Source organism: Ischnura elegans (assembly GCF_921293095.1).
Source record: "Ischnura elegans chromosome 13 unlocalized genomic scaffold, ioIscEleg1.1 SUPER_13_unloc_1, whole genome shotgun sequence".
Classification (NCBI taxonomy): Eukaryota; Metazoa; Arthropoda; class Insecta; order Odonata; family Coenagrionidae; genus Ischnura; species Ischnura elegans.
Window position 1 is genome coordinate 16,811,925 of NW_025791657.1, and position 21,662 is coordinate 16,833,586.

Below are 21,662 nucleotides of genomic sequence, written 5' to 3' on the forward strand. Positions count from 1 at the left end.
TTTCAGGCCTTATTTTTGATCGGTCCCACAACTTTTTTTCATTGGGCCAGATGGATTTGAAAAAAATCGATTTTTGCGATCCGCCCTACTATGCGCCCGGTGCGCTGTAGTACGACTTTTTTCTCGCGTTTTTAGGGTATTTTTTCAGAGTTGAACCGTGGTCTATAGGGTCAAAAACTGACAGTGTTCGCAAGTATATTATGATTGCCTATGATCGTGCAAATTTTCAAGAACCTGACTTCCTAGATAAGGAAATGAGACCTGGTTCCTTAAACCTATGCACCCAGTGCGTTGTAAAAACGAAATATATTGTCGCCTGGGGTAAAACTTTTTTCAGAGAAAACCGTGATACACAGGGTTAAAATACCGCCCTTGTTCGAAAGTATATTATTATTCACTATGATCGTGGAAAATGCCATGAATGTAGCTTCCTAAATAAGGAAATGAGACATGGTTGCTTACACTTATGCAGCCGGAGCGCCATAAAAACGAAATTTTTTGTCGCGTGGGTTGGGAATTTTTTCAGAGTCGAACCAAGTTCTCCAGGGTCATGAACCTCCCGGATTCGCAAGTATATCACGATTTCCTATCATCTTAGAATATGTCATGAACCTGACTTCCTTAATAAGGAAATGAGGCATGGTTCCATATACCGATGCTGCCGGAGCGCTGTAAAAACAAATATTTTTGTCAAGTGGGTTGGTAATTTTTTCAGAGTCGAACCAAGGTCTTCAGGGTCAAAAGCTGCCAGTGTTCGCACGTATATTATGAATACCTATAATCTAAGAGATTTTTATGAACCTTACTGTGTAAATAAGGGAGTAAAATATTGTTCGCAAGTATATTATGATTGCCTTGCCTTCGCGTACTTTTTAAATAAGATAATGAACCTATGAACCCAGTGCGCTGTAGTACGGATTTTTTGTCGCGTACGTTGGGAATTTTTTCAGAGTCGAACCTAGGACTTTGGGTTCAAGAACTGCCCGTGCTTGCAAGTAAACTTTTATTTCCTATGATGGTGGAAATTTTCATGCACCTGACTTCCTAAATAAGGAAATGAGACATGGTTCCTTATACCTATGCACCCGGTGAGCCGTAGTGCGAAATATTTTGTCGCGTGGGTTGGGGATTTTTTAAGAGTCGATCAAAGGTCCTCAGGGTCAAAATGCTCTCGTTTTCGCAAGCACGTAATAATTCCCTAAGATCTTGGAAAATGTCATGAACCTGACTTTTTAAATAAGATAATGAAGCATGGTTCCTTATATCTATACAGCCGGAGCGCTGTAAAAAAGAAACTTTTTGTCGCGTGGGTTGGGAATTTTAACAGACTGGAACCAAGGTTCTGATGGACAAAATCTATCCGTTTTCGCAAGTAAATAATGATTCCCTATGATGGTGGAAAATTTCATGAAACTGACTTCCTCAATAAGGAAATGAGACATGGTTCCTTATACATATGCACCCGGTGCGCTTTAGTACGAAATGTTTTGTCGCGTTTGTTGGGGATTTTGTCAGATTCAAACAGAGGTTTTCAGGGTGAAAAGCCGCAAACGAAAGCAAGAACATAATGATTCCCTGTGACCGTGAAAAATTTCATGAACTTGACTTGTTAAATAAGGAAATGACATATACCAATGAGGCCGGAGCGCTGTAAAAATGATATTTTTTTCGCGAGTGTTGGAATTTTTTCCAAGTCGATCCAAGGTTTTTAGGGTCAAAAACCTCCTGTTTTCTCTAGAACATAAAAATTTCCTATGATCGTGAAAAATGTTCTGTACCTGACATCCTAAATAGGGAAATGAGACATGGTTTCTTATACCTAAGCAGCCGGACCGCTGTAAAAACAAAATGTTTTGTCGCGTGGATTGGATATTTTTTCAGAGTCGAAACAAGGTTTTCAGGTGCGAAAAATCCACAGAGGAAAAATCATTCGCCTTGACCGGGATTCGAACCCGGATCCCTCGATTTCCGGCCGAGTGCTTTAGCCAGTTAAGCTACCGAGGCGTCATTCTCCCCTGTGGAAATTTGTGGACTATACCGGACAAGGTGGTATGGACTGCTGAGCATATGATGCGACTAGCAGTCCAGGTCGTGCGCATGGCGCCACAGCCGGAGAGCAAAGCCCGAACTTTGAACACTAGAGGTGTTCGCTCTGGACTTATGAAAGTATACCGGGACTAGCCACGGTGATAACTTTTTACGGAGTCACCCGAAATGCACAAATAGTGCGAAAAATCCACAGAGGAAAAATCATTCGCCTTGACCGGGATTCGAACCCGGATCCCTCGATTTCCGGCCGAGTGCTTTAGCCAGTTAAGCTACCGAGGCGTCATTCTCCCCTGTGGAAATTTGTGGACTATACCGGACAAGGTATACTTTCATAAGGTTTTCAGGGTCAAACACCGTCCATCCTCGTAAGTATATTATGATTCACTATGATCGTTGGAATTTTCATGAACCTAACGTCCTTAATAAGGAAATGAGTCATGGTTCCTAACACATATGCAGCCGGAGCGCTTTAAAAACGCAAAAAAGTTTTATTGTATGGTTTGGGAATTTTTTCAGAGTCGAACCAAGGTCATCAGCGACAACACCCGCCCATGTTAGCAAGTGTATTTTAATTCACTATGATCTTAGGAAAATTTCATGAACCTTACTTCCTAAATAAGGAAATGAGACATGGTTCCTTACACCTCTGCAGCCGGAGCGCTGTAAAAACGAATTTTTTTTCGCGTGGGCTGATATGTTTTCAGAGTTGAACCGAGGTCCTCAATGTCAAAACCGCCCTTATTTGCAAATATACTATAATATTCAATGACCGTCAAAAGTTTTATGTACATGACTTCCCAAATAAGGAAGTAAGACAGAATCTTTTCGGAGAACGAAACAACTAAAGAAAAGGATAGAGGCCGTTCCCACGCCCTGTTAAGTTGGAGAGGGGAAGGGAGTGGGAGGGAGCGGGTTTGGGGGTTGCGCGTGACCCTGAGTCATACCCACGAGGACTGAGGTATTGTGAGGGGGACAGTGGAGGGGAGAGGATTTTAGTGAAGGGGGTTTAGGGGTTTAGGTTTGGAACCTCTATTCCTCTATGGAGGGGAGGGAGGGGAATTCCAATTCACCCGCCATCTCCTGGAATATTTTGGAGATTTTGGATACTCGTTCTGAATAGCGTCCCGCGCACCAAAATTTTATCATTTCCTGCTCAGCTTTCGAAGGGTCAATTTGTACAGAGTCGTTGTCTTCTGAGGATTCATCGCTGCCATCAACATTATTTAATGTCCCGATATCAGTGCTTGTAGGAGTCTGAATCCCTTCTGAGTAAGTTCATGTAACCATTTTTATGTTACGTTTGTGTTAGAGTGAAGTTAATTTCAGAAGTCATATCATTTCATTTGGTATTTCAATGGTCATGATTCATGTGGTATTCAGTTGTTCGTATTAATGATCGAGCTCAAAATATATATGATTGTTAAGGTGTAGTGCTTTCAATTTTCAATAGTGATTAATTAACAAATTTGAGATTGCTTGTTTATGCGTAGAACAATTAGAAATTACGCTTGAGTGGATAAAAGGGCCATTCTGAATACTCTGTGCCATGTTCCAAACTAATAAGGTGATTGTACGAACATTTGGGTACGTGACGATGACGTAAGTACTTCTGAAGGAAGTAGTGGACATGAGTAACGAGAGTGTTATTTTCATTTTATTTGCGTGTGCCTGAAATTATGTGTTTCCATGATTAGTGAAGATACGTATTTAGGTCATTGATAGGATGGTTTGTTAGAGGCATGACAATCTTCAGGCTCATTATTATCATGTCTTCATGGCGAGTGTTATTAACCTTCAATAGACATGAATCGATTCTCAGGCTATGTTGTATGTATTGTGATACGGACTTGTCTGATGTATAGTACCTTTTAATTTCTCCGATGTTACGTACGTATCTGGAAGAGTTAGTTATTAGTGTGAGCTATTAGTAAATGTAACATCGTACTGTACGAATACCTTATTCTAGGCTAATCTGTCAATTTAATACACCCTTATGGTATTTTAGGAAGGAATTGCGGTACTTTTATAAGTTTCTGTATATAATAAGTCTCTTGATAGGCCAATTTAGTGTCCGTAGTATGCTATGAATCGGATATTATGTCTCACGATACAACGTGTTTCCTTTGTAATTCACTTTCTTGCGATTTTTCTCGTCCTAGGCGCAGTTAACATTGGAAGGTAGGATATTTTAAGTTAGTTATTTAACGTGTGTGGTTTTGAAAGTATTGCATCCTTTTTTTTTAACGATTTGATAGCATCGGGGTAGTGTTATGTATGTATTGCAGATTTTTGTGACGTGTGATATGTTGTTTTGATGACAGGGTAAAAGTTTTTGTATCGTAATGGGGCTTTAGGACGTCATAAAGTAGGCTATGTAATGTACCACCAATCGGCTATCTTTTCCTGTTGACATTTTCGTCTCTTCTAAGATAATAAGGAAATGCTTTGAATTAATTCGCTGGTATAAGGCTGTCATTGATTGTAAATTACTTGGTGGATTAGAAATAAGCTATTATCTCTTGCCCACGGCGTAGATAACCCATATTAATTCATAGACCTGTAACATAGGTACGTCTAGTTTGTGACGTTATAATCCAATCCTTATGGCATTGAATTAGCACTGCAATGACTATTTATGCGCCCTGATGACATTATAGTCTAGATTTTATATTAACTTTCCAATTCGTCTTACCATAGCATCTAAGTCAAGCTCAAGTCATCAAGTCCACTATACATGGCGAATATGATCATGTGAATGAAATCATTTGACGTCTAAAACGGAATAATTCGTGAATGAATTGTCACAATGACGATCATTTAGTGAATATCAGAACTAATTATTTATTCCACTTTTCTCTTATGATCCCGTGAATGATGGCATGATCATCCACCGTGTGAAGCGGCCTTAGACATAGCTATGATTAGTATTATCATGTGATGGAGAAAGATATTGCCTTTGTGTGTGTTTTTTGATACTCCATTTTATTAATACACGGCGACCTTTTTTCATTTTCAGGATTCTGTCGTGCCGATTGAGCTGCAGTTATCTAGCCATACCTTCCTGCCTGAAGTTAGCTTTCCTGAACAGAATCGCCATAATCTCCAAGTGGGTATCACTATCAATTCCTTATGATTATGGATTTTGTGCTACAGTGTGTGGAACTTTTAATTTGCACTCATTATTGGCCCTGGTTTTTATTTAAGCAGTTAGTCTTTCATGTGTGGTGTCCATTCTGTTTGGTGGGATAAATGTTAGGTAATAATAATGTTGACTCATTAATGTTTTGGTATGTGGATGGCTTCTATTCTCTCTCTCTCTCTTGTCTTAGTTCATTGCATTTATAATGGGAAGAATGCATCCAAAATCTAGATTATTAAAATACCACAATCGTAGTGTGGCTTTATCTTATCACAGTGGGAGGTTGGAAGTCTAATGTCTTGTTGTGAGTGTATTTTTAAGAACCAAGGTGCTTGTGACAGTCAGTTGATAAGCTGTGTGGATATTTTCTCCAATCTATACATCGGTACATTCTGAAGTTTGATGCCCCAGTCGAAGCCCTTGCACAAGTGTGATGTTGATTTTTTTGTGTCCTTCCAGCATAGCTAGTAGTGGTAATTAGTTAATATTTGAAAGTGGTTCAGTAAACATAATTGGCTGTTAATTATATTATTATTGTTCGGTTATTTTAAACGATTTTTTATATAATTTACCTAATATTTAATAGTGTCACTTATTCCTTGGGAAACAATTTTCCACTACATTCTCAGACCTATGATCGGAGGTGTTAAACATCGTAAAGTCTGTTGTTGTTATGAATTCTATTAGATTACATTAAGGTGGCTTCACATGGTGAATTTTAATTCGAAAAGTCATTTGAATAATCTTGTGAATGACCATCATTCACCCTGTTTTAAGTAAATTCCTGGTATTTGAATGAAATTTCAGGCGTGTTCCAATAGGGTGGTTTCCTATTGTTTTTTATTGCCTAAATCGAAATATTATTACTCCTGGAGTACATATTTCACGCTTTTAGATTTTTAAATGACGATATCTATTTTTCTCAATTAAATGAAAAGTGAAAATTTTCAAGCGCGCGAATACGCGACGGCAATAGTATGAATGCCGGGAAATATCTCCGTACGTCGTGTATCTGGTTCCTCCTCCCCCCGGTGAGGTGACCTTGAGGCGAGGCTTAGCGCTGATACGTCGCAGGATACTAGCGGATAGCTGAGTACCTTGCTGGATGGTAGCGCTTGGCTTAAAAAAGGTTTATTAATACCTTATCAAACGAAGAAAACTTTCCGAAATTAGCCAGTTTTAATAGGTGATTATTAAGACATGTTTCCCTGAGCTCTGTGCCTCATGCATGCATTGGTAACCTCAGACGATGTAAAACTCCTATCCTCTCGTGTAGAAACTAGGTCACTGTGACGTCACGTGGAGTGGAATCGCATGGGTGCCAATCTGGCCTTTTTCAAATGAGGATAAAATTTGACCCTTGCCATTCGTCTAAACCGGTATTTCAAAAACCAAATAATTTGTATATTACAAAAACACTAATGGTGGGTAACGAATCGCAATCAATGCCTTTCGTTTTCTTTGATGAAGGAGACTACCTTATTTGCTTGAATGATTTCCTTGAATGATATTAGCGTGCGGCGTCCATCTTGCCATTGGCATCCACCTAGCAATTTTAAGATCATGTATAAAAACTTTTGAAGTATATTAACTCATGCTAATGCTCAAATAATTACTATTAACGTTGAAAGTAAGTGAATTCACTAACATCAATTCTCTAAATAGGGTTATTTGGAAAAAAAACATTCTGAATGTTTAATGTTAAGAAATGTTCTTTTTCGTCTCGTTTGCTTATATATTTTTAAAAATTTACTATAACTAAACGATATTTAATGATTTGAATGCTTAACTTTGGGCTGAGAGTCCCAATTAAACCCTTCCACTTCGATTAATTTTCTGTAAATTGTGATTCTATCCTCTATTTATTTTTCCTGTGGTTCTTCTTCAAATGGTAGGTAAAAAAGTAATATTTTGAAATTTGTAATCAGCTTAAAACTTTGAAATAAAATGTGATTATTAAACATGGAGAACTTAGCTGTCGCTACGAATAAGATAATTTTAATCCTTCCAATTCATCATGTTTCATGAAATATTAATTATTCGTATAAATATGAAGGTGAATGTTTTAACACTTGTTAAGCTTTCGACATAATTATATTGTTCCTCTTTATTTGTGTCTTTGTTATAAAAAATTAATTCCATTGTTCACTAGGAAGATTCATTGCATGTATTTTATCATCTGTTGTACTAACTGTGGTTGAATATGCAGCAAAACATTGCTATTGTGACCCTACGAATTGCAACATTATCAAAAGTCCTGATGATTTAGGTATCTCTGCATTGTTACGTCATCTCTGTACTTACGCTAACACAATTCAACATTATCCACCATTGCTACTAGGCAGCCAAAAGAGACGTGGTGGATAGTGTATCACACCCAAATAAGGAATAGCATGGAAATTCCTGGGAAGTTGGGAGATATTTGCAAGTGATAGACCAATGAATAACTTTGAAATAGTTGCTTTTCGTGTTATCCTAAATTATTTTGCTAGATATGTTATAAGAACAAATAACTTATTTTACTTGAAGCCCAAATACACCCATGCATCATACAGTGCAAGAGATGCGTTCCTTGGGGTCTTTGCACTACGAATTTGCATTATGTGGGAGTGTTTTAACATTGGGAAGATAGGGATGCAGTACTGGTAGCATAGGTGTTGGCATCGAATTTCCTCTAATCCATATACATGTTGCCTGTGGTGTTACCCATTTTTGATTATGGTGGAATCACTGACAAGGGGAGACCACGAAACTTGCTCCACCTATTTCAATGCTGTATTTTTTATGGCCTTCGGAATGGTGAACACATCCCTGAACTAGTAGTGGTTCTGTTGAATGGGCCTTAGTTTGGCTGTAATTGATTAATTTTCAGGCTGTACTTTTCGCAAGCCACGTATAGTTCCATGATATCGCATCACTTGCGAGGCGGATCGGTTGGGGTAGTGGTTAGCGTTTATGGCTATCACCCGGGGGACCAGGGTTCGAGGCTTGATGATTATTTTGTTGACTTCATTGTTATCAAAAGGCGTCATCTTTTTCTTTAGTTTCAATTGCTACAAGCATAGACATGAGACTATTTTTTTATCATCATAATGGCGTTAAGGTATTTAAGCAGTGTCATCAGGGTTCGAGGCTTAGTGATGGCTGTATATTTTGTTGTCTTCATTGTGATCAAACAGCGTCAACTTTTTCACTAGTTTTAATTGCGACAAGCATAGACATGAGACTATTTTTTTATCATCATAATGGCGTTTAGGTATTTAAGCAGTGTCATTTTCAACGCGGATAAGTGTAGGCTACACTTTCTACTCTCCTCAAAAACACACCGAAAGGTTAACGGGGGGCTAAAACAGTGGCTTTTTTCGAAGAAATGACATTTGTTGGTGGGCATCTTGTTATTATATTGGATGGGCTACGGAAGATTTTGGGAAGCGGCGAGCACAAGACACATTTGGTGTAATTGTTGCTTTTAACCCTCTTGCGGGCGCGACTGTTATTTCTACACAACCGGGCAAATGACGTACTTGCCCATGTTAAGTGCATATATGATAACACTCGATTTTTTAAAAAATAATCTCTATTTGTAGAAATTAGTAAAATATTGTACATTTATAGGTAATACGGATATAAAGGTACACAGGTGGTACACCGCTGGTCGCGCGGCGTAATTTATACGCCAAGTGTGACGGGTTCCTCTTGCTAATCTAAAAAAAAATAGCTACAATACCTCAAACTTTGATAACTCGCAACATGGACAGTCAAAGTACATTGTAGGAATACACGAGACCATTCTAGCCCAGAATGTACGTACGATGTTGAAATCCTTGGTTTTCGAAGATTGACGTATTTTATACGCCACCACGCCCGGTCCATGGTCATCAACTTATATTTCAACCTATTTGTTAATGGAAATTATATTTTGGAATGGTCCTTTTAGCACATAGGTACTGTGTAAGTAAACTCCCTTTGGAGTAAAGTGAATTACAAGTGTTCGAGAAATATGGCATTTTATAATCGTTTTGTGTTCTTATTAATTATGTCTGCATGCATGTTGTTGATCGCCGCAATTTTTTAATGGCATGTGCTCTCGTTAGAGTGGTTTTCATTTTTAATGTGGAAGTTGATTAGTATAAGCAAAGAAAAATTAACATTTTGGCACACACCAACCCTTGCTAGTGTAGTCATCGTATCTCCGTGTTTGAAATGACACTGCTCAATTACCTAAATGCCATTATGATGATAAAAAAATAGTCTCCTGTCTATGCTTGTAGCAATTAAAACTAGAGAAAAAGAAAACGCCTTTTGATCACAATGAAGACAACAAAATATACAGCCTTCACCTAGCCTCGAACCCTGGTCCCCCGGGTGATAGCCATAAATGCTAACCACTACCCCACCCGATCCGCCTGGCAAGTGATGCGATATCATGGAACTATATGCGGCTTGCGAAAAGTACCGCAGGAAAATTAATTAATTAAGGCCAAACTAAGGCCCATTCAATGGAACCACTACTAGTTCAGGGATGTGTTCACCATTCCGAAGGCCATGAAAAATACGGCATTGAAAAAGGCGGAGCAAGTTTCGTGGTCTCCCCTTGTGAGATGAAATTCATTACTTTATAATCCAAACGGTTTTGCTGTGAATTATATCTGCAATGACTATTTGTCTGCCCTGATGACATTGTTGTCTAGATTTCATCTTAAATTTCCAACTTTTATCATCATAGGATGACAACATATTACACAGTTGTAGCTGTGTATTCTGTTTTGTACAAAGAGGAAGGATACTGCCAATGCGTTTGTTTTGTGATACTCGGTTGTATTAATACATGGTGTGTTTCTTTCCTTTTCAGGATTCTATAGTGTTGGTTGGGCTGTGGTTATCTAGCCATCCCAGTCTGCTTTGACTTAGCTTCCCCGGACTGAACCTCCACCATCTCCAAGTGAGTATCATAAACAATTTATTATGAAAATGGTGTTTGTGTTGCAGAGTATGGCCCTGGTTAATTGCACTCATTGTTTTGTCTTGGTTTTTATTCGAAAATTAAGTCTTAGCTTCGTGTTTGCTTTAATTATTGGCAATGTAAATGCTAGAGTGTATTGATGTTGCCTGATGAATGTTTTGGTTTGAGAATGGCTTCTGTTCTCTCTCTTTGCCAAGTTCATTGAATTAATAATGGAAAAAATGCATCGTACATTGTTTGTATGTCACAATTAGGTATATTATAGCTTTTCTTTACCATAGAGAGTGGTCTGAAGTCTATTTCAAAGTTGCCATTTTTTCACAATGATAATGGGGCTTGCGACAGGCAGTTGAGTAGCTGACAAGGATACTCTTCGTAAGTGATGTCAAGAAAGAAGAGGAAACCTTCTTTATTTGAAAGTAGACTATTAGATAGGAATACTGTTGAAGGGTTAGTTCAAGGGTTTTGTCCATATATGCCTGGGTTTGAGAGAAAAAAGCATTTAAAAAATGAAAAATGTGGTTACGTTGAATTTGAATAAAAAATTTTGCTTTTAAGGTCGATTTAGCCAAGTGGTAGTGATCGCTTTTTTGCTTTGAAAGACCAGAGTTTGAGACTCTGCGGCAGTAATGTTTTTCTAGTCTGCCACTTTCTCCATTTTTTGTAATGTCTCATAATCAGATGTTTTACATTTTTTTAAATAAATTAACATTCATGCCACTTGTTAACCCTTGCCTCAAATTGCTGACTCTGTTACCAAGATTTATTCTAGCGGGAGTGATAACATTGTGTAGCTGGCATTAAAGTATAGGGAACTAATTTCCAAAGCAAATATCTTAAACATACAAACCGTCTGAGAAAAGTTTCTCCGGTTCCTCCTGAGGGAAGATTTTTACCCATGCTCTACCTATATGATCAAGTTTGATCACTCCGAGTGCTAAACGTTGCTATTGCTCTTCTAACATTTGTTTCTGTCCACTAGTCTATTTAACTTGGCAATTGATAGGAAATGCCTTTCTAACTTTATTTATGTTGCTTAATAACTTTTGCCCCATGTATTTTGTTGCCAAGGTCCTAATCAAGTGGATTCGATAAACCGGAGATATTGAGTTCCAAGTTAAAAGGCTAAGATTTTCTGTGTAATAGGATTTTGGAAAGGACAAAAGAAATGTTGTTCTCAATGGTTGAATAGTTGAAGAGCTAGATGAATAGATTAAGATTCTTGTAGCATGTTATAGCTAGGACAGGAGGTTGGAGTTCTGTCGTTATGCTTTGTTGGAATTTTTAGTTACCAAAAAGCCATTTTTGGCTACACTGCAAACCGTTATGCCCTATTCCAACCAATGGGGGAAGTATGCTTTCCTCCCTCAAACTTACTCTTCTCTCTTTTTGAGAGTCATTCTTTCCTCATATGTATTTATGTGCCTATAGCTTTCAAACAAGCTGTAAACGCTAGGGAATGAGTTGTCGATACATGTGAACTTTCAGTTACCCATACTATGCTACTTGGCCAACTCAAAATGGTTCATAGCCCGCACTGGTTGACGTCTATGTCCATTGGTTGGTCCTGTTTTTAGTTTTGCTCATCAGCTAGTCTCTTTCCTTTTCTTTTCCATGGCCTCTTCAGACTACCACTTTCCTCCACTCTTTGCTTTTTCCTGCAGCAATATTATTTGGTTTTCTCATCCTTTAATCAGACCTTATGCCCGTGAGAAATTGTTGTGGCATTAAAAAGACCATTAATTGGAGTAAATACCTCCATAATATAATGCACAAAAGTATAAAATAGAATAATACTGAAAAAAGCTCTGCCGTCTACAATTTTCCAATCTTCATTCATTATTTGGCCCCTTTATATCATTCAAGGAATTTGAATGAGAATTGTCATAAAAAACGAAAAGCACAAAATTGAAAAGCAACATGGTCATTATATAAAACTGCTACCTGAGCAATAGCATTTGTGTTTCCTTAAGTCTTTAGGGAAACCTATTTCCCTTCAGGTTCTAAAAATGATTCTATTCTCTACTAACTGTGAGGCATATCGTGCGTATAATTGTATGCTAGTGAGGACAATGCATAATGCGCGGTTGTATAGATTTGTATTCTATCCTCACATGAGGAAATATCTCTTTTCTCTTGAAGGAGAAAGATGGAGTTCTGGATTCGTGAAATAAACAGCCTTACTTGCGTGTAAAAATATGCATCGCACGGTAGCATATGGATGTGCACTTTGGTGTTATAACTTTTTTGCTGCTTATCGGTTCTCATTCCTCATCGATTAATAGTTCATCATAAATATAACTTTTTGTTTGTCCCCTAGGAATCAAGATGCAATGAAAATGTATTGTTGCAAATGTATGGCTTTAGAACATATTTTATAAAACTTGAATTAAAACCTTCTCATAAGTTACCCAGATTTAGAATACACTAAAGAAACATTTTAAAATTCACTCTCCAGTTTCTTCACACACTAATGGACTAAAATCACCTCCAGGCATAGACAATAAAAACTTAAGGAAGCAGTTTTCCTGAGGCCGAAATGGCATACTGCGCTGTATGTGATTGATTTATTTTGGTCACTCTCCCAAGAGCCTCCCGAACAATTTTCTCCTTTCTGGAGAGCGTTCCTTTTTTATCCCCCTCTACGGACACCCGGTCTGATCAAATTTAATCATGAAATCCCAATTACAGTTGGAGACGGCTTTTTGTTGGCTCCTGGAAGGTCATTGCTTATTGAAATATTTCTTCAGCTGGCACTTGCTTGTTCAGTGACACGTATACTGTTATTTATAATTACACGATTAGGTATCTCCTCTTGAAATTTGCAACCCATGTAGCACTGGCAGTGAATTCAAATCCTGGAGATGTGTGCTGAAATTACGCTGAAATAGCCTATTCTTGTAAAGTCCAGGTCATCACCCAGTTCACTCTTGTTCCTGGCTTCCACAAAGTGATAGTATACCCCTCTGTCAATCACTCCAAGCTTGTAGAGTTTTGTTCCCCCTGATTTTATATTTTTCTCCCGTATGGAACCTGGGAAACTCTGGCATGACGGTATATTTAAAATCATTTGCTTTGGAAATGAGTTTCCTTCACTTCGATGACAGAACCACAGTTTCATCCCTCCTGCTTGGATGAATCTTGGCAATAGGAAGAAAATTTCAAAGCAAGGGTAAGTCAGTGACATAAATGTTGATTTAGTTAAATAAATGTAAAACATCCGAAAACAAGAAATCTGAAGAAGATGGAAGAAATTTAAAAGAATGTAGAAAATGGAAGACTGGAAGAAATTTATTCCGGGTCTTGAACCCTGGTCTTTCGAAACAAAAATGCGTTATGTTACCACTAGGCCAAATCAATCATGAAACAATAGGCAAAAGTTTTTGATTAAATTCCATGTGGGTGTATTTTTAAATTATTAAATGTTTTTTTCTCTCAAACCCAGGCGTATGCGGACAAAACTCTACAGTATTCCTATCAAGGTGTCTACTTTCAAGGTGTCTGGCTGGGGCCTTTGAATATTTAGTGAATCCCTTGCGTGGAAAGAGTTTTGAAGCCATTCTGCATCTTTAAACCTAGGAAAATTGTATGAAAAATAACAATTTTTTAAGACAGAGTTCAGAATTTCTCAGCTTATAAAATTTAGTAATGTTCATGGGCTGTTTTTTTTCTCAACCTATGTACACAAGGCAAAGTGATTGATTAGAAATTGTTCCATTTGCTAAACATTGGGCACACATGTTGGTTCCTTTGGACTGATTTGCCTCGGTGGTTGAGGATCTGGTAGTACCTGTAGACACGATTTACTATGCATTCTTCATAGGATGTTGCCGCCAATGATTTTTAATGGATTTTTACCTTGCCATGGAACTCATCGCCATTTTAAAAATGCTTCTCTCCACTACACGTCTTCACCTCAGCGTAAAGATGAAGTGCTGAATAGATGGAGGTAATGGGATCACCAATTGAGCATGACAGACGGAATCTTTTAAAAGCTGCTATTGTCCATTTCAACATATTTCAAGGTTACACTGTTTGGTAGTCCCATGGTTAAGTAAAGTAACATAATATAAGTATTGGTGCTGGGGTGCCGACTTACAAAAAATATTGGGGGTACCCAAACCGAGTTCCCAAACTCCATGAAATTTTATAAGTAGTGAGTGTTATGTTTTTAAGCATTTTAAAAGAGTCATATGATCAACATTAGAGCCCTGATATCTCGAATCTTGACATCTGGACACTCAGGGGAAAATCGACAAGCCTGACACATTTTTTCTCACACCCATAATGAATTATTGAGGGGGATTGGGCCCCCTCAGGCCCCATAGAGTTGGCACCAATGTAATGGTGTTTACAGAGAAGACAATTGATAGCTAAGGTAATTTGCATTTCTAAGAGGAGAGAAGGTGGTGAGGAGGAAGACCTGGCATAAACATACATTCCATGAATAGCACCCAGTGGAATAAGACTGCGTTTCATTTGATGAAATAAATATTACACTTGAGTTGCCCTCCAGAAAGAAACCTAGCAAAGATTGATAGTGTTAGAGGTATATTTCCACCGCTGCCAGTGTCGCCATCAAGTTGTTACTCAAGAACATTTAAGCCGTGTCCCAATTGGCCATTTGGCTAAGCCAATTCCAGGATTTAGCCATGACGCCATCTTGGAAGGATGTCCCAACTCATTAGCCAGCATAAGGGAGGGAATTTAGGCAGCTAACGCGGCCGCCAGATTTAGGCATCGAGGAGTGCATCCTTCGTCCCACTTTTCCCATGATTCAAAGCGTGCAGAGCGTCTTCAGGAAGAAATCAGAGAAAAGGCATCATGGCTGTCAACAAGGGATAGTACTTGTTTGCAAGTAGTGTTGATGTTTTGAGACTTGTTCGAATAATTATTAATTATTATTTTGTTCATAATAATGAAATTGCATTAATAGAAGTGTAAGAATTACGGGGAAATTAGTTAAAGAAAAGGCGGCATTAATTTTAATGCTAATTAATGTTTAAATGCTTCTTATATATGTATATTTTATTTTATAACTTTTTATACCCATCATATGTTATCTTTTGCTAACCTTTACTTTTTTAAATAATGGTTATTGATGTTTACATGCTTCTAATATATACTTAATTAAGTAACACTATGTCTAAATTCTTATTTATGTAACACTTTTTTGTACATTAGGTTAACACCCGTAAGAATAAACAATTATTATTATATGCTAATGGACAAAGTCCCGAAATTGGAATCGGAATAAGTGATAAAAATTAAAATCTATAGTGTTTACAAGATGATACCGAATCCTGATTTATGTACGTAAACCATACTTTTAATAGATTTTGAAAATAATTTCCAAGTCAGACAGTAACTATTTGAATAGACTAAATAGACCTGTTCTTAATAATACAAAACTAGAAATGAAATTGCCAAAATATAAGAAATTCGAAAAAGTACTTTGTTGAGAGACGATTGAAATATTACAAACCAATTAAAAGGAATATACGCTAATATTTCGCCAGAAACTTAGCTAAAACCTCTTTAACAAAACCATACGGGACTAAAAATACGAATTTGAAAGTATACCCCTACTGTACTATTACATAAAGGTTGTCTAAGATACTAAAATTATGATTAAATACTCTTCTCCGACATCTAATACTCAAAATCACTTGACACATCACATTTTAACAATTTAGGGTGGGTTTTGTTCATCATTTGTTCAAATAATTCCGAATATCTCTTGTTTTGCATTGGTCTAGTGCCCAGTAGATGGCATCACCTGCATAAGGATGTCCCAATTCATGCTCCCTTGTGGTTGGCTGCCCAGAATCTAGCTGGCTAAATACATGATGCCTAATGGCTAACGAGTTGGGACACGGCTTTACTCCATTGAAAAAAATATGGTGGCACCTTTCCAAAAAATTGCGACTACGACGTGTTTCAGCTCACAGAGCCATAGTTTGGTACAAGTGTTGTGTATTAAATATTGTGGACATGTGCTGAAATTTAAAGATTTTGGACTTCCACCATGTAGCACCTGCATCCACTTGCACTTTTTCACCATATTTTAAAACACTCAACGGTTTTCGGCTCGTGGAGCCGTCATCTGGTATGAGACTTGTATATTTAACACTAGAACTACCGATGGAGTCATTTTGACTCCTCGCCATTTTTATTTCTCTATCCTGTCTAAAATTTTCCGAATTCCGGCCTGAAATTCCGTGACTTTTATTCATCTTTGACACAAAACAAGGCTTTGCGATTAAAATAATTCTAGAAAATAAAATAGTGCACGTTTTTCAAAATTTACCTTTAACTACCAAAGGGAGTCATTTTGACTCCCTAATGTATTTTGCTTGTCTTTTCGCCAAATACTAATATTTATTCAAGTATTGATCTCTTCTTATGTTCATAATAATTAATTGAAATCAATCAATGGCTTGAATATACAATTATTTTCCTTTTAGCCTATATTTGCGAGACTTTGAAAGCATTTCTTATTTTACGGGTCTGTGTTTGGATCTACAAACTATGTGAATGTCCTGATATTATTTTACCTTTCGATAAAGTGGTGAATATGCAATTCATAGCATTTTCAAATTCATGTGTTTAGAATCCATCGTGTGTGCCCCTTCTCCCTTACCCTTTCCTTCTCGCCGCCCACCTTTGCCGCCGCCCGCTAATACTGTGTATTGCACTGCAGCACTATTATTTCAGCCTTGACTGCGTGGAAGTTGATTTTCAAATATGTAAAAGTACCTTTGATATACTGATTCCCCAGAAAAATTGATACACTGATGAACCAGGAAAATAAACCAGTAGAATGAAATGAAGTTACTGTCCTAGCACGTTCTGACAGCGCTGGCTGCCGGGTGCCGCACAGGAAAACCGTGCGCTGTCCTTTGCATTAGTGAATCCAGTGAACTCTCGAGTGGACTGCAAAACTCCTATGAAGCAAGGATCGTTCTTCCTGACTGGCAGTATGGCTAGAAGAAGTAGTCGAAGGCTTGAAGAAGTCCTATCTATGTTGCATTCTAAACCGGAAGGTGAATCGGAACGCGAAACAAAAGATCATTTCGGCTGTGACGAAGTCAAGGATTTTATTCCTCAAAACGTTTCTAGCGAGTCAGAAGATTCAGACAAAACGCGTGCAAAATATAAGCAGTAATTTACATTTACTTCCCCTTTCATAGGTAGTTACAAAAAAGGTATTATCTACGATTATTTATCCATTCGTTTATACTGACTCACATAAAGCGATGTACAATTGTGGAACCACGCAGGCAAAATTATGAAGATTTTACTCTTTCCGATGTGGAGCTAGTTGCATGTATAGCCATATTTTATGCACGTGGAATATCAGGTACAAATGATCACTCTATTGAGAGTATTTGGTCAAACGACTGGAGAATACCATTTTCTACAACGAACGACTAGGTTTGTTAACATTTTGCAGTGTCTAAGATTTGATGAGAAATCTAATCGATTCCATCGGCTCAAAACTGTTAAGTTTGCCCTCTTTTCAATAGTGTACGATAGTTTCATAGAGAATTACATTGCTTGTTACAAACCTGGTCCGTACATTATAGTTGATGACCAACTTTTTCCCAGTATAATTAGGTATATTTTACTCTGTGCATTCCTTATAATCCGGACAAATACGCCCATGAATATTGGCTACCTGACAAGGATATATTGACAAGGATAGCAAACATCTTGCAAATGCCTTCCCTTATGTTGGAAAAGGTAATTCACTTCATGCAGATTGCCGTTTAGCAGTACTGAAGCTATTGCAACCCTTTCTGAAAAAGGGCAAAATGTTACTGTATATAATTACTTTACCCCAGTCAAACTCGCTGAACAGCAAAAAATCCACGGTACTAGCATTGTGGGAAAGGTAAATAAAAGAGAAAAGAAGAACCAAAAGAGATGAAATCACAAACATACCACAAGAACGTCTACTCAGTGATAGCCTATCTACTCGTTGGAAAATACTCCCGACTCAGCAGGTATTCATGGATAGTGTGCAATGAGACTACCTAAAACATTTCGCCCAAGACGTTTTAGAAAAAGCTCATTACAGAGTTGGCTCCTCATGTTAGATGTGGATAAAAGCGTTGCGTGTCCAATGCCGCAGATTCTTCTGACGGGTTTCTGCAAAATGAGTATTTCCAGGCAAAACCAAAGTGCAAAAATAATCGATCAGTTGGGAATTGTATGACCTGCCAAAAGTCTTTGTGTGGGCAATGAAAATGAACGACAATGCTTGCACTCTAAAGCACCTAAGACAAATGCGTGGGGTATCAATAGCAATTTTTTTGCTTTATTTAATTATCTTCCCAACTTCCATGTAGCCTAAGTAATATTTTTGATCATTCAAACAATATCATAAAATGTGTTGAAAAGTCTACGTTTGCTGTTTTATCCAATTCCTCTATTAACATTCTATTAAAACAAAATAACATGTAAGAAAAAAGAATTTCAAAGCAACACTGTCGAATTTCGCATTTTTTTACATTATTTTTTTTTGTTAAAACGACGCCTGAAATATCGCAATAATCAACAAAAATGATTAACTAATACAATGTATCAATAAAAACAGACATAAACTGCAAAAATAAACAACTATAAGGTAGGAGTCAAAATGACTCCATTCGGTTGTTCTAGGGGGGGTGTCAAGTCCGGTATTCCTAGTGTTAATATAGTGCAAAAGTGCTACCATATTTTTTTTAAATATGTTGAACTTTGACCATATATCGCCTGCATCTGTTGAATTTATTCTACTGTTCTAATTTCTTTTTTTTCTAGTTAAATCGTCCTATTTTCCAATTGCATCATGTCAGATCATACACTTTGTGTATATCCTCTGTTTTCATTCTAACGTCACTTTGCTCATTATTCTAGGTTCCGTAATTAACGATTGGTACTCCCTCTTGTTTGAACATAGAAAACTGTCCACTACATCTTTTAGCGTAGGTATATCTATTTTGGTCTCCAGTGGATTTGTTATTTCCTCCAATAAACGGTTGTTGTGAGTGATTGCATTTAAAAAATGCCACTAGAGCATTTTCCTTTTTATTCTGGGTTGCATACTAAGCAAGATATTTTTTCTGTAGTCAAGCTTATGCTAGTTGTTATGTTCCTATACTGCTATTGATAACTATTATGGTAATAATTTGATATTCATTCTGTTTCTTTGCAGTCAAAATTTCATCCTTTCATCCCAACGCTGAGATCGTCTGTTACTCCTCGCTGAACATTTCCACCTCACTTGGTTCCCACTGCCATCTTCCTTCATACTAATGCCAACATACTTTGGCAACTTCCTGTATTCTGAATCTAACATTTATTTAGTAGTTATTTCATAGTTTCGCAATAATGGTGAGCAACATTTCTGCTAGCGGTGCAGAGAAATATGTCGAAGAGAGGCTCATTGTCGGTTTGTTCACTGGTTCTTTGCTCCAGCATAAAGACCTACTGGGCATGTTGGAAGATGTAGATGTTCGTTATCCATGGCAAAGAACACTTTTGCATCTTGGAGTGGGACTTGGTAAAGCTGATTGGGTCGAGGAGTTGCTTGCAAGAGGGGCTGACACAGTCATAATGGATGACAGTCAACAGAATGCATTATCTTCGGCTGAGGAGATGGTGCGGCAGTTCCCTGATGATGTAGAACGCTCTAAAATTCTGAATTTGGTGATGTTGGTTCAAAGGAGGGATCAAGTTATTTTGCGTCGTCTGGAAGCATCTTCGAGTGGGAGCACTGATCATGCGACACCCGTGGCTAGCCCAGAATGTGATATTGCATCTCTCAAGTCCTCCGTGGACTCATTGAGGCAAGAGATGAAATCTCTAGTGCGACAGCTGAGCTCATCGTTGGAGGAACTCAAGGCACAGGTGTGTGGACGTGACACACTGTTGCGTTGTCTGGAAGAGGCCGTGACGTCAACAGCGGAGGATGTGACATCTATCAAGTGTGGTCTTATTGGGGAGGCATCTTTAGGTCAACCTACATCCGATCCAGCCAGAGTAAGGCAGGAGTGCGTGGAAGGCATGATGCATAGGACAAGGATAGTGTATGGGAATGGAGTTGATGGAATGCGTAAGATATATGAGAGACTGTATGATGAAGATGAATGTACTGCATGTATTATTAAGTTTTTAAGTGGGGATGATCGGGTGAAAGTGATGGTGGACTTTGAATCTGATCGCATTGGAAGGATGAAGGAGACGGTTGTGGAATTGGATGGGACTCGGTCGAATGGGAGTGATTGGATTTCATTTTGTGATTTGGAGAGTGAGACTGTATATGTGGGTGCAAAGGAATGTTCTGGTGATAGGGAGACAGTTGTTCGTTTTATGTTAGCTTGGGACCTCTCACAATTATCTCTGAAGTTAGTTTTTGATAATGAGGGGAGGCCTTATCGCAAAGGAGATGTGGCACGAGAGCGTGAGTGGATGGGGGCTCTAGAGGAGGCGGGGGAGAGGAGGAAGAGGGGAGGGGGATTAAGTGGGGGTATCAATTACGCATTGGATGGGAAGACACTGCAGGCAAGGGTATGTTGTCTGGCCGTAGTTGTACCTCATATTATTGCTTATTATGGATCCGCAGAAGGAAGAGCTAGGCTTAAGAAGCAAGCCCCTCTTCTCTTGCCCTTGTACCTCAGCAACGTGATGCGAAAACTGCTAGCGATGACAAAGGTGAGTTCCATTTTCTTAAACTTCATCATTCCCAATAATATTTCTTTTGAAATAATTTGCTTTTTATCCATTGGCATCCCTTTCGCCCCCCATTTCAATCTGAAAACTGCCAATAATTGAATTGAATGCATTTGTCTTGGCTGTCTTAGCATTTTAGTCCGCAGTCTTTATTTTCATTTCTAAGGGGTAAAAGAGAAGAAAAATAATCTACCTGAATATACAAAGTTTTGCTTACATGGCATTCTTCATTGTATCATTGTCTTAATTAAAACATTCAGATCATTATTTGAACCTTCATAAGCAAATGAATTGTAAATCCATACGTTTAACTATCAATAGGGTTAAGAATAATTGAAAGATTTGTTCGTGATTTAATTTTCCATGGTTTCCCAAAAGTGGGCCACTTACTGGAGATGCTTGGTTTGTAGAGGTGAATCGAAACTTCAGGTACATTGGCTCATCAATCCTTAGATGTTCCTCTCATGTGTTCTATGAGTAGTTTGATTTAATGGGAGTAGGGTTTTTTAATTTTTACATATTTAAATGCAATTTATTTCAGTCAAACATTCTACTTCTCCATATTCCGAGATGCAGATTCCTTTTCAAAAGATAACTTTTTATAGTTCTTGTATGTTCTTATATGTTATAAGTTTGAGAAGGTGACTATTCAAAACCATCAAATCTAATCTAATGGATACATATCTGAGTTAAGGATGAAATAATATTAGGAAATTGAAGTGTCTATATACAAATCCATGACATATCGATACAGTGATTTATATGTAACTTCCAAAAAATAGTGAAAGTCTT

At 37.8% G+C, this 21,662-nt stretch overlaps 1 protein-coding gene across 1 annotated transcript; it reads left to right on the forward strand.

The window, feature by feature from the left end:
- Positions 1–3,181: 3,181 nt before the first annotated feature.
- On the forward strand, positions 3,182–20,661 carry LOC124172125. The gene is made up of 5 exons (XM_046551530.1): positions 3,182–3,318; positions 5,066–5,155; positions 10,041–10,130; positions 19,354–20,605; positions 20,637–20,661. The coding sequence occupies exons 4-5, from the start codon at positions 19,530–19,532 to the stop codon at positions 20,659–20,661; spliced, it is 1,101 nt and encodes a 366-aa protein (XP_046407486.1). The 5' UTR covers positions 3,182–3,318; positions 5,066–5,155; positions 10,041–10,130; positions 19,354–19,529.
- Positions 20,662–21,662: the final 1,001 nt, after the last annotated feature.

Excerpts from the sequence above, each read along its gene's own strand:
- LOC124172125 (XM_046551530.1), top strand. The coding sequence starts at position 19,530 with ATGGTGAGCAACATTTCTGCTAGCGGTGCAGAGAAATATGTCGAAGAG. Across the intron at positions 20,606-20,636 it reads GATGTGGCACGAGAGCGTGA|AGGAGGAAGAGGGGAGGGGG; the intron begins GTGGATGGGGGC and ends GAGGCGGGGGAG.